We start from the raw sequence: 19,994 nt of genomic DNA on the forward strand, positions 1-19,994 counted from the left end.
GAGAGGGCATGACAGACATAGAAAGAGACATGGACAGAAAAATATTAATACACACTGGATCTGTGAGAAAGAATAGGACATAGAAACACTGAGACAGAGAGGGAGACAAATATATTCTGGTTTTAATGACTCTCTGACATGGTGAGAGGGAGACAGAGAGAGTGAGACACAGACAGAAAGACAGAGAGAGTGAGACAGAGAGAGTGAGACACAGAAAGATAGAGAGTGAGACAGAGAAAGAGACAGAGAGAGAGTGAGAGACAGAGAGAGTGGGAGACAGAGAGAGAGAGACAGAGAGAGTGAGACCGAGAGTGAGAGACAGAGAGAGTGGGAGACAGAGAGAGTGGGAGACAGAGAGAGTGAGACCGAGAGTGGGAGACAGAGAGAGTGGGAGACAGAGAGTGAGAGACAGAGAGAGTGAGACAGAGAGAGTGAGACAGAGAGAGTGAGATGGGAGATAATACTTTTGAATGGATCTCTGACACAGTGAGAGTAAGACAGCCAGAAATATTACTACATTTTAAAAGATCTCAGAGAGAGAGAGAGAGAGAGGGAGAGAGAGAGGAAGAGAGAGAGAGAGGAAGAGAGAGAGAGCATTTATGGAACACAGATGATCGAAATGATTAGTTATTGATTTTTTAGGGAAGGCTAAAATGACATGAGTCTTAAATCTTAGTTTAGAGAAGCAGAGAGAGACGGATAATGGAAGGAGAAAGAAAGAGAGAGAGAGAGAGAGAGAGAGAGAGAGAGAGAGAGAAAGAAAAGCAGAGAGCTACTACATCCTCAGGGAAATGGCTCCAGTCAGGGCAAGGCTCCAGCTCCTTGCTCGAATTCCGACAGATTCTACCCCGTGGAAAAAATGTAGAAAATGTGGAAGGCTGGATCTGGTAGAAAGATTCCTGTTTGTGGAATTATGTCATCTGCTTTAAGTCTGGAATGGTGGGAGACTTTAATGATGTTTTCCACTTTTGACACTTCCTAGGCTGGAATGTTCTGGAAACAACAGTAACAATACAGAGAGACTGAGAATAAGTTATAAGAAAATCGTGTGTGCGTGTGTGTGTGTGTGTGTGTGTGAAAGAGTGAAAACATGTGGAGGGATATGAAAGGAAACAGATGAGTGAAATGGTGTGGACTCTGACATGGGTGGTGTAGAGATGGACACAAGCAAAAAGGATAGGAACAGAGCTGTGTGTGTGTGTGTGTGTGTGTGTGAAGAGTGTTTTGGCAGGGTACTGGTTCAGGCTTTTGTCTACTCAGGAAGTTGAGTTCTGAACACAGCACAGGTGTGTTTATTTGACCACACACACACACACACACACACACACACACACACACACATACACACACACACACACACACACCACAAGTTGGGAAAATGGGATTTTGTCTTGCACGAGCATGAAGTCCATCCTGCCGGGAGCTGGAAGCTGTCATTCATGAACATGTGTGTTGATAAAGTTTAAGGCGTAGAGATCAGTTAGAGTAAGCTGAAAAGTCTCAGCTTTCACCCCATGTCGTGTCTCTACAGTTTATTCCATCAGGTTTTTGTGTCTGGTAATGCTCTAATTTTTCTAATTACATTCATTCATCATGACCTTCTTCCTTTTTGAGTCCTGACTCATTTTATATCAGACTCACAGCCAGAACATCATTCATCTCTTTATACTGATTGAAAACCACCATAGGACAAGTACTGTACATTTGGCAGATACCATTATCCACAGCAACTTACAATATACCTCATTTTTTATACAACTGAGGGTTAAGGGCCTCACTCAGGGGCCCAGTAGTGGCAGCTTGGTGACCCAACACCTAAACCACTAAGCTACCACATCCTCTCCGAACCTAATTTCTAATATAAAAACACAACGTATTAATTAAAGATGAATTGCGTATGTAAATCACTGTTGCATAGACTACAGGAAGACAAAGTTATCCATCTTGCATTAAAGCGGCACTGCAGTGAGCGAGGACGTCTATAGTGTAGCAGATACGTTCGTCCTTTTCAGCAAGGTTGCTAGGAAAAGCCCCCAAGAGGCTCGATGAACAAAATGAAAAGTTTATTTAACTGTAATTTGACCTGCATGACGTCGTATTTTCTATAGCCTCGGGTTCGTAACCTCGTCTGTACTCCTAGTTCCTAGTTTCTGTCGCTCCCGGGTTTCTCAGAAGTGTCCGGTTTCCTGTGGTGAGAAGAGAAAATATGATTTCGAACGAGGACGATGCTTCCTGATGTCATCACCTGATTTCGGGGTGTACTTCGCCTCCTGGCGCTCGCAGTGCTCAGGTAGAGTTGGGTCGGGAGTTCGGATAGCGGGGACGTGTTGCTTGGAAACAGTTCGTGAACAGCTCGTGCTGTCGAGCCTCTCCCTTCCTGTCTGTCTTTCTGTCTGTTTTGTTTGTCCTGTATGTTTGCTGAAGGTACTTGAGGTAGCGCTATGAAGATATGATCTAGAGTGAGTTTATAAGATCAGTAGGTGAGAGAGAGAGAGAGAGAGAGAGAGAGAGAGAAAACATGTATGCTGTGGGCTAGCACTAAAACCTGTCAGAATTCAAAAGCAGACAGTTATTCACATCTGGTTCCACCTTTAGCTCCTAAATACCTATGTAGCACCGGTTAGGATCAGATTTCACCTCTATGTTATGACCTGCTTTTTATTACTACTTTTTACCCCCTATTTTTATTTCCCTTTCACCAGCCAGCTCTCCCGCATCGATACTCCGTATCTCACCTGGAGAAAAACGTTCTTCTGCCCTCTTCTGCATACATGACCTCATAGACCCTTACGACGGTTTTAGAAGGTTGTGAGATCAAAATATCTAGACATCTAAGACAGCGTCTGCTCCTGTGTCACAGGGCGTGGTATTGGAGATAATATATTTTCTGCCCTGTTTCGTACACATGGGGGTTAGTTTTTCTTTGATTGACAGGCAAAAATCCTTCCTGGTCTCATTCTCACTTTTACTCCTTTTAACCCATCAGAGAGAATGAAAAGTCATTAGGTTTGACGTAACTGAGTGGACAGTTTAGTCCCTAATCAGAGGACCAGCTCAGTTTGGTTGGTTTGATTTAAAATCAGTGAAATTATGATGAAAAATCTAGACATCTATGGAAGCATAATTAGCAGTGTTTAACAGGATGACATATCACACTTGGAGAATAATGTTTGTTCCACATACATGGACTTAGAGGTGTCTCTGATTGGTTAGTCTTGCTCTGATTGACAGGCGAGAAACCTTCCTGGTCTTTTACTCATTTAACCCATCAGAGAGAATAAGAAGTTCTTAGACTTGATGTATCTTTAGTTCCCAATCAGAGGACCGGCTTGGTTTGGTTTGTTCTGTTAAAAGTATGAATAAGATATGGGATCTTAACTAGTGCAAGGCTTTCCTGTAGTGGCAAGTAATCATGACTCAATACACTCAATACACAACATCCAAAAATATCCCAGCTGTATTCTGTCCTGAAATGCTGCTGCATTGTTCAAATACCAAAGATGAACTTCATCATGCTCATCACACACCCAGTGTCAGCATGCCCATAGTCACCGTGTTACACCTACATTTCTTCTGAGTTTAGAGAGATTAAGGAGAACAGTCTGTATTTATACCATTCTTACGATCAGTCAGTCTCCTGCTGTCCGATCTCAGACACGTGTCCAGAGAGTCGGGTAGTTAGTGCTGTCCTTCAAGTGTGTTTCACTTTCTTATGGATTTTAGAGCATTTAGAGAGTCCATTTGCTCGTCACAAACAGCAGCTTTTCATCCACGTCGGACACAGTCGTCACCGAGTATGGCTTTAAAAACTGAAAAGAACTTTAAAGACTAAGTTTTAAGCAAAAGTAAAAACTGAAACGTTTTTGAAGAGATTAAAAAAAGGGCACAAAAACTGCAAAGTAACAGAAACAAAATGGCTGCCACTGGCTTGGATGCATGACTGTTCAGTGTTGTTGAGGATGTTCAGTGAATAGAGACAAACCAAGGATTTATACAGTAGTTTTAGATATTTTTTTTCCATACTGAGCCCTTAGATGCTATTTTTAGATGGACAATGACGTTCAGCTCCCGGCTCCAGACATCTCACAAGTCTCCATTTCTCTCAGTTTTCAGTTTTGGTTTTCAGAGAAGAATGAATTACAGATTTTTTTGTGTCACTGGAAAAAAAAAGACAGGCTAAACTATAAGGATAGTTATCTTTTTATTTTTATTTTATTTATCTTTTGGCACATTGTACTATTAAATTCAGAATAAAATCTACCAGACAGGTCTCTAAACAGAGTTTTCTTGGGTGCAGATTATCCGTCTCCGTTAAGACTCTGTCCTCGGGCGTGGCACGGTCATTCGAGTCGCCCTCCTGATTTCCTGTACAGCGTTAGATCAGATAGAATCTGATCCGTGGTTTTGGGCGCTCCTGATTTGGGAAGTTTTTGTTGGGCACAAAAGCAGCAGAAGCAGCAGCGGCTTTACATTTCTCCGGCTCTCGCAGTGCTAAAGCTTTCCAGCTTTGTTTTTCTGCCCTGGTTATGAATGAACAGAATGCGGCTCAGGTGCTGAGAGTTTCTCTGGAGGAAACCTGATCGGGGAAATGGTTTTAGTGCAATCTGTTCACACACACATACTCATTATAAGTTATTTGAGTATCATCTCACATACACACAAACACACACACAGACTGGACAAACCTATGCTGAGATCCAACATCCGTTAAATCCTAAACAGAAAGCTGGTGTGAGGTAAATGTGGGTTATTTATTTACTTATTAATTTATATATTTATAAAAAAAAAACCCTTGGACTCAAAATTCAGTAAAGCCCAGTTCCAGTGAGCGTGCTCAGACCAGGTGTATGAAGGGCGTCTTTGTTACCGCTAGCCGATATCCAGTTCTAGCGACCTCCTTTAGTTTCCTCAGGAGCTGTATTGTTTACTGCATTTAAGAGATTTTCTGTGCCGGTCTCTCCTCCTCCTCCTCCTCCTCCTCCTCATCCTCCTCACCCCTCTCAGACAGAAAATTTCTAAAATCTTCAAATACAATCGAATGGCCTGTTCTGATTTAGCAAGATTAGCCAAGCTAGCCAGCACTCTAGCACTGCACTACTGGAGTGCAGCTAGCTATTTGAGTAGCTAGCTAATTGTCAAGCAGCAGCTAGGACAGAAGTTCGGCTCCACAGGATCGTGTCATCCTTTTGTTTTAGAGAAAATAAATACTTCAGGAATACGGTTATAGAAAAATGATCGACTCAGGGTTGAGTAACAGGAACTTTAGCGCCTCTCTGATACTTTTCCCCCTATAACTGCGCACATCTAATGTTTTTCTTATGTACTAGCTTATCAAGGATTAGGAAGCTTGGGCTAGGATTGCTAGGACGCTGGCTTATGTTTGGCTAATCATTACATTTAAACCGTGTGCTGACAATCTTGCTAACATTGGACTGTTGTGTTTAAAGTGTATACAGTAATTATACAGGTTTGCTACAAAGCTAGCTATATATTATTATGCTGTGTAAACCGCTAGGCATGCAAATTAGCATGCTGTTTAATATTTTTCTTACTACTGCATCATGTAATTGCAGCCAAGTGCTAACAAGCTAGCTGAGATTAAAGGTCTGACAGTTTGAAGGTAAATCTTTCGCTAGTCAGAGTTCAGTGCTTCATCCTGTTTGCTCTGCTCTCTTCCAGGTTAAAAAAAGTGGAGCGTGTGAGAGGCTGAGCCAAGAGGAACGCAAAAGGCAGGAGGTAAAGTGCTTCTGTTCTTCCTTTTTATAGCCTTCTACCTTTGTTCCCCTCTCTCTCTCTCTCTCTCTCTCTCTCTTCATCCATCCCCTTCTCTCCCCCTTCTATCTGAGTGCTGTGGAACATACCACTAAGAACAGCTGGTTTTTGTTGGCGACCTCTTAAGACCAAACTGATGCAAGAATGTATTACGTGTGTGTGTGTGTGTGTGTGTATAATGTGTGTGTGAGTGTGTATGTCTATAGTATGTGTGTGTTTGTGTGTGTATGAGTATGTGTGTGTTTTTGTGCATATGTGTGTGTATAGTATGTGTGTGAGTTTGTGCGTGTGTATAGTATGTGTGTGTGCTTTTGTGCATATGGTTGTGTGTGTATAGTGAGTGTAAGTGTATGTGTGTATGTATAGTGAGTGTATGAGCGTGTGTGTGTGTGTTTTTGTGCATATGGTTGTGTGTGTATAGTGAGTGTAAGTGTATGTGTGTATGCACTTGTGTGTATGCACCTGTATGTGTGTGTGTGTGTTTTTGTGCATATGGTTGTGTGTGTATAGTGAGTGTATGAGCGTGTGTGTGTGTGTTTTTGTGCATATGGTTGTGTGTGTATAGTGAGTGTAAGTGTATGTGTGTATGCACTTGTATGCACTTGTGTGTATGCACCTGTATGTGTGTGTGTGTGTTTTTGTGCATATGGTTGTGTGTGTATAGTGAGTGTATGAGCGTGTGTGTGTGTGTTTTTGTGCATATGGTTGTGTGTGTATAGTGAGTGTAAGTGTATGTGTGTATGAGCGTGTGTGTGTTTTTGTGCATATGGTTGTGTGTGTATAGTGAGTGTAAGTGTATGTGTGTATGAGCGTGTGTGTGTTTTTGTGCATATGGTTGTGTGTGTATAGTGAGTGTATGAGCGTGTGTGTGTGTGTTTTTGTGCATATGGTTGTGTGTGTATAGTGAGTGTAAGTGTATGTGTGTATGAGCGTGTGTGTGTTTTTGTGCATATGGTTGTGTGTGTATAGTGAGTGTATGAGCGTGTGTGTGTGTGTGTGTGTTTTTGTGCATATGGTTGTGTGTGTATAGTGAGTGTAAGTGTATGTGTGTATGAGTGTGTGTGTGTATGTGTGTGTGCACTCATTCTTATCAGCCCTGTTTCTCCAGCGTCCACTTAGTAAGCTCTGTCCATTAGAGATCCGTATATTAAAGTTATAAATCATACTCGGTGTAAACATGAGGACTGATAAATAAACTGTGTGTCCGACTGCTTAATAAACACATCCTAATATAGCTGTAACGTCTCCACCTTCTCATATCCAGCACACAGAGGTCTGTAGCATGGTCAAACACTGTCATATTAAACACTGCAGCACTCTCGCCAGGGGCATGAGCGGCACTCGGCTATTCTCATCAGAGCTGTCAGTGTTTCTGAGAAACCTCAATGTCTCCTTAGTTAATGAGTATTTAATTATTCACCTAAACACCATCAGTATTTGTGCTTCACTGGAAGGGTGGAGTCCATTCCTAAAGTCATTATCTTACACTATGAAATGAGGTAACAAGTCCAATGCCAAGACATGACAGTGATGGGATTAAAACCTGCCGTCTGTCTGAATCACGCGAGAGAAACCTAATAACAGGATCATCAGACGCTCTGATATTCTAGGTGTAACTAAGCCTAAGTCTTCAGGACAAAGCAGTTTAAGCATTCTGGATAAATAATTAGCGATTATTGTCTTAGTATCTTATTAAAAGGGCTGGTGAGGGAATAATTTCTTCATTTATGTGGCAGGAAAGAAAAAGTTGATTGTGTGACATGCAAATACATGACATTGCCAAAAGTTTTGGGACGTCTGCCTTTACATGCACATGAATGTAATATGGAGTTGTCCTGCTCTTTGCAGCTATAACACCTTCAACTCTTCTGGGAAGGCTTTCCACAAGGTTTAGGAGTGTGTTTATGGGAATTTTTGACCGTTCATCTAGAAGCGCATTTGTGAGGTCAGGCACTGATGTTGGACGAGAAGGTCTGGCTCTCAGTCTCCACTCTAATTCATCCCAAAGGTGTCCTATCAGGTTGAAGTAAGGACTCTGTGAAGTTCCTCCACACCAAACTCACTCATCCATGTCTTTATGGACCTTGCTTTGGTCACTGGTGTGCAGTCATGTTGGAACAGGAAGAGGTCATCCCCAAACTGTTCCCACAAAGGATGAAATTGTCCAGAATGTCTTGGTATGAAGCTGAAGCATTAAGAGTTCCTTTCACTGGAACTAAAGGGCCGAGTCCAACTCCTGAAAAACAACACCTGAATTCAATGATTTGGAGGGGTTCCCCAAAACTTTTGGCAATAATCAATTTCGTATCATAACAGATTGAGTGTGTGATCAAGTGTGTTATGTGTCTCTCAGGCGATATTCGAGGTGATCTCGTCAGAGCACAGCTACCTGCACAGCCTCATGATCCTCGTCCGGCTCTTCAAGGACTCACCGGAGCTCAGCGACACCATGACCAAGACGGATCACCATCACCTCTTCTCCAACATCGTGGACGTGTGTGAGGCCAGTAAAAAGTAAGACCTGCCTTCCATTCTTTTTGAGCGCAGGAGAGCGCTCTGAAACGACAGCGAGTCGTTTGGAAGTCATGTTTAAGAGTCGATTTGCAATGACTCACTGAATCAGAATAATGTTTTGAGAATCAGGCAGTGTTTTGAGAAAGAGAGAGAGTGTGTGTGTGTGTGTTTGTGTGTGTGTGTGTGTGTGTGCATGCTTTAGTGTAGGTTTGACTTCTCAGCTTTCGTTATCCGCAAGAGGGGTGAAAGTAATCCTGCTGGTTAACCGACCCTACTCGATGCCATCTCCCTATCTGTCTGGTGCCAACCTTTATTTGTAGACTGTGTGTGTGTTTGTGTGTGTGCGTGTGAGAGAGTGCGTGTGTGAAATAGTGAATGTGTGTTTGTGTGTGTGTGAGAGAGAGCAAGTGTATGTGAGAAAGGGTGTGTGTGTGAGAGAGAGCGAGTGAGTGTGTGTATTAGTGTGTGTATGTATATAACATTTCTGTGTGTGTGAGTGTGTGTGTGTATTATGAGTATGTATATATATAGTATGTGTGTGTGTGTGTATATATATCATGACAGTTTATATATATTGTGTGTGTGTGAATCATGTGTGTATATATAGTGTGAGTGTGTGTGTGAATCATGAGAGTTGATATATTGTGTGTGTGTGTGTGTGTATCATTACTTAGTTATATTTAATACATACTAAATGTATTAAATATAACTAAGTAAAAAAACAAAAAGTAAAATTAAATTGGTAAGTTTAAATGCTAAATGTTAAATATAACTGGGTAAAAAAATAATTACAAAAAGATTTTAAAATTAAATTGGTGAACAAAAGCACTAGTGGAGATTATATGGTAAATGTATTAAATAAAACTAAGTAAAAAAAAGATTTTAAAATTAAGTTGACAAAAAAGAAAGAAATCACTAGTGTGGATTAAATGCTAAATATATTAAATATAACTAAGTAAAAATTAAAAAAAAATTAAAAATTAAAAATATTATATTTCATATATTTTATGTATATTATAAATATATTTATAATTTAAATATATTTAAAAATTAAATTGGCAAAAAAACCTTTAGTGAAGTTTAAATGCTAAATGTTTTAAATATAACTAGGTAAAAAAAAAATTAAATTAAATTAAATTAAATTGACAAAAAAACACTAGTGGAGATTAAATGCTAAATATATTAAAATATAACATTAATAAAAAAAAAGATTTTAAAATTAAATTGGCAAAAAAGTACTAGTAAAGATTAAATGCTAAATGTATTAAATATGGCTAAGTAAAAAAACGATTTTAAAATTAATTTGGCAAAAAAGCACTATAATATATTAAATATAACTAAGTTAAAAAAAAAAATTAAATAAATAAAAATAAAAATAAATTGTCAAAATAAAATTCTAGTGAAATTTTAATGCTAAATGTATTAAATATAACTAAGGAAAAAAAAATATTTTAAAATTAAATTGGCAAAGTAAAGCACTAGTGAAGGTGCTATTATTAAAAAAAAAAATTATTAAACTTTCTTAATAAAAATGAATTGCTCATCTTGCCTGTGCCAGTCTTCATATCTGTATTTGCGGGCGGTTTGAAGTTGACTCATCGCTGCAGTTCGAGTTGAGGTTGTGTAAATATTGTCTGGGTTTGAGCAATGGTGCCAGCTGAGGTTTGGCAGAGTTTGCCATCAACTGTAACGAGGTACACCCTGGATATCCCTGCTGTATCGTCAGCAATAATCACACACACTGTCACCAGCCTCACATCAGAGATTTAGCTGAAATGGGACGAGTCCTGACACGAGAGACACTATGACTGGAAGAGAGATTCCTCTGTTATTGATGAGATATAAACAAATACTGCAGCAGGTAGAGAGTCAGAAAGCAATAAATCATCGTTTTTTCATCGGCGGTTTTAGAAAAAGAAAAATAAATTGTGAAAGAATATGACTCAAAAAGAATACAACATTCATTAATAATTATTATTAAATCATATATTTATTATGATAATAAGATTCATCCATGCTGTGATGAGATTATTAGTGCTGTTCTCAGGTCAGTAATTAATGGGATATAAATTCAGAGAACATGCAGTTAAAAGAATACAACATTAATTTATAATTATTATTATTAAATCATGTTTATTATGATATAATTATTATTCATATTTTTATATTACATATAATATAATTATTATTCATAGTATCATATTATTATTAAGAATACAACTTTAATTTATAATTATTATGAAATCATGTTTATTATGAAATAATTATTATTCAAATCATATTATTATTAACAATACAACATTAATTTATAATTATTATTAAATCGAGTTTATTAAATCATATTTATTATTATGTTATTAATATTAATATTATTATTCATATTATCATATTATTATTAAGAATACAATATTAATTTATAATTATTATTACATTATGTTTATTATTATCACATAATTATTATTCATATTATCATATTACATGTAATATATTTATTAATATTTAAGAATATGACATTAATTTATAATTATTATTAGTGCAGTAATTATTATCAGTGCTGTTCTCAGGTCAGTAATTAAAGGGATATAAATACAGAGAACATGCAGTTATGGGAGTGTGTCTGTTCTGCACCACACCGTGACCTCGGAGCGAGATAAGCGTAAACATTTACACTCCCAGTGGTGTTTATTCACCGCATCACTATACGTGATAGTGTGTGTGTGTGTGTGTGTTCGTGTGCATTTTTTAGAAACACCACCATCTGGTTTCTCTGGTCTCTGATAAAAACAACACTGTGGACCATTAACATGCATGAACTGGCGTGGCTTACAGCTAGCTTCGGCTATGTTCTTCCGCGGAGTTATTCACTCATTTCCTGCACCACATGACGTGGGTTCTGTGTGCTGTCGCTTCTTTGGCTATGATTTTTTATTTATTATATCTCAAGATAGAAGAGAGTGAGACGTGACTTTCAGCTGAACTTTAATCTTACGTCACAGACACAGTCACACACTGATACACTTATAAACCAAACATGAAGCTCTGAGGAGAAGGGAGAAGGACAGGACTGAGATTGGGTTTGAGACCCGGGGACTCTGTCTGAGGGACATGACAGCAACGGGAAATCACATCATCTCGCTCTCTCTCTCTCTCTCTCTCTCTCTCTCTCTCTCTCTCTCTCTGTTTTGCTCTCTCTCCCTCTGTCTGTCTGTCTCTCTCTGTCTCTGTCTCTCTCTCTCTCTCTGTCTGTCTCTCTGTTTTGCTCTCGCTCTCTCTCTCTCTCTCTCTCTCTCTCTCTGTCTCTCTGTTTTGCTCTCTCTCTCTCTCTCTCTCTCTCTCTGCCTGTCTGTCTTTCTCTCTGTTGTGCGCTGTCCCTCTCTCTCTCTGTCTCTCTCTCTTTCTCTCTCTGTCTGTCTCTTTCTGTCTTGCTCTCTCTCTCTCTCTCTCGCTCTCTCTATCTCTCTGTCTTTCTCTCTGTTTTGCTCTCTCCCTGTCTCTCTCTGTCTGTCTTTTTGTCTCTCTTTCTCTGTCTCTCTGTCTTTCTCTCTGTTTCTCTCTCTCTCTCTCTCTCTCTCGTTCTGTGTGTTTTTCTGTCTCTCTCTCTGTCTCTCTCTGTCTCTCTCTCTTTATCTATCTCTCTCTGTCTTTCTCTTTGTTTCTCTCTCTCTCTCTCTCTCTCTCTCTCTGAATTCCCTGACACAGAGTGGGCCAGTGTCCCGAACACCATCTGTTTTTTCTATGATGAGATTTACTGTAATCTCTCAGATGCGTTTGAGAAATGATGTATGAGACACATTTTTGGGGCATCTACATAAAACTGAGAATGAGAATCAGGACACTGTAATGAAAGGAGCAGGAGGATCAGTGGAGCTGTCACGATTCCTGTGAAGAAGAAAAAACAAACATCAGCGACGACTTACAGTAAAAGCGGCCACAAAAACTGGTTTTATAATTCCACGCTGTTCCCGCTGGCAGCGTTAGAGTTGCGTAAAGGAGATCTGTTCCATTGTGATTAATTGCTAGTTTATTAATGTTGTTCGGAATGATCGCACTGTCACATGTTCAGGGACATTGCATCACTTTCCATGATCAATATTTCCATTCAATTCTGTTATTCCTCCTACATGAGCAACCTGCCTTTAAGACCGGAAAACAATCCAAGCAGCAAGTTGAGCGCTGAGAGGTGTCTTCTTATCTGTTCTTGCATGTTTTAGATTAAATACAACAATATATTCAAGCTCAGTATAGCAGACCGACCACACACACACACACACACACACACTTCACTGATCTCCAGTAAGCGTTTGAAACTGGTCACGGTCACGGTAGATCTCAAGCCCATCCCAGGTATGTCTATAGAACGACACAGACACACACACACACATGCTTACTGTAGTGTTTTGGGGAGTTGAACCAGGAGACCTGATAAGTTCAGTTAAGGCTTTACACACACACACACACACACACGCTTCTACACATTTCTACAGTTGTAGCGTACTTGCCTACTGTTGTGTTTTGAGTTGAACCCTCAGGGGACCTGATGACTTCAGTCAACACCTCAGGTTTTCTGGAGATAAATCCTTCTCTAGCTTGTTTTTCGTCATCTGCTCTCTTCATCCTGTTTCCCCCATATGTCTTCATTTAATTCAGTAATCAGAAGGAATCATAACAAATATTGACTAGTGCACATGGGACACCGTTTCCCCAGAAATAAAATGGAAACATAAGCACAGGAAACACATTTGGATTCGTTCTGATTTTATTCCTCTTCAGATGTTCTGAGCAGGATTACAAAAACGGCACACACCCACACCCACACCCACACACACACACACACACACACACACACACACTGCTGTCAGAGATGGACATGGAGTCTGGAACGGCATGTGCAAGCCATAAAGCCAAAGAGAGAGAGAGAGACAGAAAAGAAAAGAATAGTTTATGTACAAGATCTCTTCTTCCAGGGAATCCTGGTGTATGAATAGCTAAGGAAGATTAGATTTGGGGGCGGAGTCAGCAGTTTATTCTATGTTTTAGTGAACATTTGTACGAAATCGCACAGCTAAAGGTATAAATGTATTTAAACCTTTGCAATTTTACAAACTAGCAAAACTCTGTGGTTTCGTTTTAGCCTCATGTATGAATTCTCCAATCACAGGGTTTGTCCTTTTGCGTGTTGCGAGTTCACGTTACCGCTATGGTGTCACTTGGATAGCTAAAGCCACGCAAATGTCGTATACACAAGACTTATAGCGCGTTCTTAGCGCTTGTACGTTAAACAAACAGCACGATCCATGATGGTTTGAGTTTCAGCAGGCAAAAGGGTTCTTCCTAGCTTCTCTGGAGCATCACTGGTCCAACTTTGGTGGAAAAGTGGGCGGAGCTTCGCTGTTTATGTGATCGTGAACATGGACCTGTGGATGCAGTTGAAGTGGCTCGATATTGTTATGAAGGTAAAGGTTATGAAATCTGAGAGTGATATAGATCCGTCTGGATTTATAGTGGGCGGAGCTTTGCTGTTTATGTGATCGTGAGCGTGGATTGATAGTGGGCAGAGCTTCACTGTTTATGTGAGCGTGGATTGATAGTGGGCGGAGCTTCGCTGTTTATGTGAGCGTGGATCTGTGGATGCAGTTGAAGTGGCTCGATATTGTTATAAATGTAAAGGTTATGAAATCTGAGAGTGATGTAGATCTGCCTGGATTTATAGTGGGCGGAGCTTCACTGTTTATGTGATCGTGAGCGTGAATCTGCGGATGCAGGATTTATAGCTTTCACGGTCATGAAGTAAGTTAATAAATCTCGTCTCGTTGATGTACAGGGATATAAATATCACTCTGGTTTAATATGATGATGAATGGAGCTGAGGTTTTTAGGATTTTTTGGAGAGATTTGTACATGTGAGCCTTTCCCAGAAAGAAATGTAAAGAATGTGTGTGTCAGTGTGTGTGTCAGTGTGAAGTGGTTCGAGAGCAGACTGACAGCGGTGTTTAAATCACTCAGACTTACGAGGAAGCTGCTGTGGGGAATGCAGAGCAGAAGAGAAGCAATTCTGTCTGATTTACTGACTTTAGATGAAGTTTGGACTTTGACATATGTGTCAGTTTAAACTGTCATGGAGGCGGAGCTCCGAGTGCTGATTGACAGCTCACAGTTTATGATGGGATAATTGGGGAAATTTTTAAAAATGGAAAACAAAAGTCTTCAAAAAATAAATAAATAAATAAAAAAGATTAAAATTGTGGGATTTGAAACGTAACTTTATATTTTCATTAAAATGTTTTTTTTTTATTCACTATATGTATTTTTGACACTGCATTACTTGGTCAAATTTAATGTTTATGAAGATATAAAATTCTGCAAGTCAGACAAAGCTGTGTTTTCATTCACTTCATATTTTGTGGATGATTTTAATGCAGCAGCTGAAGATTTATTTATTTATTCTTATTTTTTGTGCCACTGGATTCTGTTTTTTTTTGTTTTGTTTTTTTAATTTTTAATTTTTTTTTCTATTTTCTATTTGTTGTTTACTTTTTGCACCATTGGATTAGTTTTTTTTGTTTGTTTTTTCTTATATATTCTATATTTGGTGTATATTTATTGATAGTTTGTCGCAGTACATTCAGCCAACTAAAAAGCAAAATGTGTTGTAATGATATTAGTACAAACCCACAATAAAAAAGCATTAAAAAAAATAATATTATATATATATAATATATAATATAATATTATAGCTTACGTAAAAATGTAAAAAAAATTACGTATTTAATTTTTTTACGATTTTTTTAAAAAAATAATCTTCTAAGAAAAATATTTTATTTTATTATGTGATGAAAATTAAATATTATGCAATTAATCCAGAAATTAGAGAAAAATTAGATGCATCAAGATGCTTAAAAATATTCTATGTATTTCATTTCATTGTAATTAATATCTGAGAAAATCTCTCACACACACACACAAATTTCTGAAGTATTTTGTTTTGTTGCTTGTTGTGTGTCTTGAACAGGTGACACTTTTATGGGACACGTGTTTTTTATTGTGTCTGTTTTCCGGATGAATTCTTCACCTCCTCCTCCTCAGTGTCTGTTTGTGTGAGATTTTATTTTGCTGCCTTGTTATTTCTCAGTTCTCCAAGCAGCACACAAATGTAACTTAATTATGTCTTACAGTGTGCAGCATTACTGTGTGTGTGTGTGTGTCTCATGTGAGCTGTTTTTCCCCACTGAGGGTAGTGTGTGTGTGTGTGTGTGTGTGTAGTTACTCTCTCTCTAGCACACTTATTGGACCGCATAGCTCTTATTGTTTTTCTTTGCTTACAGGATAAGCATGGAGTTAAACGCTGGAGCGTGACTGTAACGCTATTTAGCACTGATGTCATTGTTGAGTGATGCCTACGTCATGGTGTCATTCCTGGAAAACGTGTTTTTTCTCTGTCACGTAGAAATGGGTGATATCACGGTATAATCCGAGCTCCCTTCAAGGATCACCACGATTAAGAAAACACATCTCAGACCTCAGAAAACAAATCCAAACATCCAAAAAGATTGTTTTGTGCCTCATGAGTTTATGTAGCTCGTACAGCTAGCTAATCTGCTAAAGAAGCCAGCATGAAGCTTAGCATTTAACATGTACATGTAATTTGCCCCTGAGGTTTCTTATTTAAAACTAAACAATTTATGAGTTACAGTGAGCTGTGACGGGCAAAAATGCTGACTAAAAGCGCCGTAGACGTTATTTGTAGACTGTTTTCAGTCAAAGTGACACTAAAAAGCGAATAAATCAACCGAAAAGGTCAACATTTACCTCAGGATTGTTGATTAAATTGCTCAATTGCTGAAATAGCTCGCTAACTACACTAAGCCTCATTGAGCATGTATAGCTAGCCGGTAATGACACTGTGGATGCTAATTATATGTCATTTTGGTGACAAATTCTCTAATAGCTTAATGATTTGAGCATTTAAATCTTAAATACAAACCAAAGTATGAAAACAGAAAGACTTAACTATGAGGAACCTTAACGTTTCCCTCAGATTTGTGAGATAATTACTGCGAAAAAGAGTAAACAGCGCTTAATTACACTTAGCATCCAATGCTAACCAAAACTTCCAGGCATTCGGTCATGTTGAGAAGACGTTTTCATTGAAAAGTCTCGAATCTATCAGGAAATGGAAGTGTTTAAATGATGACAGCTGTGGAATCGAGAATGTTGTAAATACCAGAAGGCAGGAACGTTCCTTATGGAATCTTCCGGAATCTCGCAAACGTAGCAAACCCGAGCCTGTTGTTGTGTAGCAGCAGCTGTGCAGGACTTTCTGTCAGAAGTGTTCATGCTGATGTGACTTGTGAACAGATGTCAGTTTTATGGTGCGCACACACACACACACACACACACACAAACTTAGATGAATACACACACTACATATATATTTCATTTTATTTCACTCTTCATGGCTGTAAGCTATTTTTAGAACAAAGAGTGAGTTGTTAAAGTGAGCATAAATTGTGCCAGTTGTGTGTGTGTGTGTGTGTGTGTGTGTGTGTGTGTGTGTGTTTGACAACTTTACAACCTTCAACGCCAGTCTGGCAGCTTATGGAGATTCATGACAGCAACGTGGGATACACACACACACACACACTCCTCCTTTCATCGTAACTAGAATACAGAATTCAGAATGAAGGGTGAGGTGTGTTTTAAAATATGAATCCATCACCACACACACACACACACACACACACACACACACACACAGTATCTGCATGCTCAGCACTGTTAATCTTTTATCAGGCTATTATGTCTAATGCTTTTAAAACAAACACACACACACACACACACGCACACACACACACTAGTTCCAGCTCCTGAACTCTGCTCACAGTGTCAAGGTTTTCCATCACACACTGTTCACGTGCAGAGTGAGCGGTGATGGACACGATAATGTTTATCGTAGACTTAACACAGCACTGACTCTACGGCTAATAAAGTAGAATGCTAACCAGGTTCTGCTACTAGCCTGGTTGCTATGAGGGACAGGTCAGGGATTGTGTTAAAACTTTTTAATTCTGTTGTTTATCGGACGTCAGTCAAAGCTCAGGTCCAAACACACCACCCTTTTAACACACACATTCAGTAACCTGAATTAGCATCTCTCCCTCAGGATTAGCCGTACTGTACATCACTCAGTCTAGATTAGTGCTAACAGATAAACTGGATTGATGTAAAATATTTTGCTCAAATCGGATTAAAGTTTCTGTAACAGAAGCCACTGCAGGGTTTATATGAAAGTGCTTGTTCTAAGATGTTTACGTTTCCATAGCAACAGCGATGAGAGTAGCTGGTTATTGTTGATATGATTACTTACAGGTTTCTTCAAGGAGCTGTTTATGAGGCTCTAGGTTTTTATATTTTAGTAGCTGAAAAAAGATAGAAAAGAAAGAGAAGCTAGTGAGGGAAGGATGTTAATAGCTACTATAATGTACAGTGCTGTGAAAAAGTATTTGCCCCTTCCTGATTTTTTTTTTTAAATTTCTTTTATAAACACAGCTGCATTTTGTATTCATTCAGGTTATCTTTGTGCACTATTAAAATTTGCTTGATCGCAATCATTTAGCTGTGAAAAATATGCGAAAAATAAATAAATAAATAAATAAAAATAAAAAAAATGAATAAATAAATAAATGAATAAATACATCAATAAACAAACAAACAAATAAATAAATAGATCAGGATTTTTTTTTCCCCTCAGTACTATAAGCAATAACAGGAAGCAACATACCATGTAACAATAAATGGATAAAAAGTATGATGCTCGGACTGCAGACTGCCTCCCATGTGTTTCATACTATTACAATTACAACCATTAACACTGTTTATTCTACATATTCACTGGAACTGTACTCTCCTCTTTGCATAGTCCAGTATGGAAGGAATCACAGGCCAGAGGGTCAGCGGTCAGGGTCAGGGTCAGGGTCAGTTATCATGTAGTAGAGAAGCTTTTCCGTAACTGCCAAGCCAACAGCATTACTGGCGATATGTAATAGAAATGTAATACATGTTTAATATTACTGCTGTTATTAGAACACACACACACACACACACATGGTCCTGCAGTAAACTCATGTCCTTCAGTAAACCACGGAAGGTTCAGAAGCTTTTCAGGAAGGCTGTGATGTCAGGACCCCAGCTGTAACATCCTGTATTTCCTTCCATCTGACATCATGGACAGAAATAGCATCTAGTTTTACCTTCTGGAGTTCTGGAGAGTGTGTGTGTGTGTGTGTGTGTGTGTGTGTGTGTGTGAAGCCGATAGGAGGAAGCCTAGAACCTGAGGTCACACAGGATTCCTCCACAGATGCTTCCGCACCGTTTCACGACTTCGGAAAAGACGTGCGGAATTACTCAGTCATAAAATAGCACATCTGTGTGTCCATTCAGGAGAGAGACGTGTATGTGTGTGTGTGTGTGTGAGAGAGAGAGAGAGAGAGAGAGAGAGAGAGAGAGAGAGAGAGAGAGCGTGTGTTTGTTCCATGTTGGTCGTTTCAGGACATTCAGGGACTTCCTCTTCTGTGATGTGTGCGTGGGGAGAGAGGTGTTAGGACAGCTTCCTGTCTTTTGTGTGTGTGTGTGTGTGTGTGTATGCACTGTTGCCCTGATGTTTACAGTGACTAAAGCAGGGATCGTCCTCATCTGAGTAAGGACAGTGGAATGTTAGGCATGTTAGGTGTTTTGCTCTTAAACTCTTCTCTCCTCCGTTGCAGGTTTTTTAAGGAACTGGAGGACAGACACCAGCAGAACATCGTGATCGATGACATCAGCGATATTGTGATCAGACACGCTCAGACAAACTTCGAACCCTACGTGACGTACTGCTCGAATGAAGTGTACCAGCAGAGAACATTCCAGAGACTAGCGTGAGTCTGGACCCAACCTCAGACTCACACACACACACACACACACACACACATCCTGTATTTGCATGACATCACCGGTGATCATATAGCTCCGCCCCTTAGCCTATGCAGAGACGGCTTAGATTCCACGTTTCATCGTGTAACTGTACATCACGTCTCTCTCACACACTTTCGACGTCACACCTAAAGCTCCAGCTTTCTCTCTACTCTCTACAGAAACAAAAGTCCGACCTTTAAGGAGGTTCTGTCCCGGATTGAAGCTGAGCCGGATTGCCGGAACCTTCCCATGATCTCCTTCCTTATTCTACCCATGCAGAGAGTCACCAGACTTCCTTTGCTCATGGATGTGAGTGTTTTTAGCGTTTCTCATTTCGTAAAGATGTCACATGAGCAATCACACTATGCTCACTTCCCAATCTGAAGCTCTCAGAAGCTCGCACTGTCACTGTCACACAACAGATTCCAGTCAGAAGGAGGACACGTGCTTCCTAACATCTGCTTTCTCTGAGACACGTGAAGCTGCCGTGTCTTTCTAAATTGCTGCAAGTGCTAAATCATTAGCGTGAAAACTCAGAGGAAAGTGCAGTCTGCCCTCTTCCACATACACCAGCTCATGCACACACACGATTGGCTAGTTCTATGTATTTATTAATTAATTCATTTATTTATTTAGCGGCCTTTCAGAAAACACAAGTACACCTCTTACGGTGTACACATCTGCGCAGCCATATTCTGTTACACAGTCTTTTTTTTTTTTTTGATCGAAATTGAATATTAATACACTGTTAAAGTATT

At 39.3% G+C, this 19,994-nt stretch overlaps 1 protein-coding gene across 1 annotated transcript in view; it reads left to right on the plus strand.

Annotated features, from left to right (window-relative positions):
- Positions 1 to 19,994, plus strand: part of LOC131351833 (rho guanine nucleotide exchange factor 26-like) — a 56,498-nt gene that overhangs the window by 7,444 nt on the left and 29,060 nt on the right. Inside the window, exons 5-8 of the mRNA XM_058387457.1 lie at positions 5,680 to 5,736; positions 8,126 to 8,286; positions 19,047 to 19,199; positions 19,416 to 19,545. Of these exons, the coding sequence (XP_058243440.1) occupies positions 5,680 to 5,736; positions 8,126 to 8,286; positions 19,047 to 19,199; positions 19,416 to 19,545 (501 nt within the window). The remainder of the gene's footprint in view (positions 1 to 5,679; positions 5,737 to 8,125; positions 8,287 to 19,046; positions 19,200 to 19,415; positions 19,546 to 19,994) is intronic.

Source organism: Hemibagrus wyckioides, linkage group LG04 (assembly GCF_019097595.1).
Source record: "Hemibagrus wyckioides isolate EC202008001 linkage group LG04, SWU_Hwy_1.0, whole genome shotgun sequence".
Classification (NCBI taxonomy): Eukaryota; Metazoa; Chordata; class Actinopteri; order Siluriformes; family Bagridae; genus Hemibagrus; species Hemibagrus wyckioides.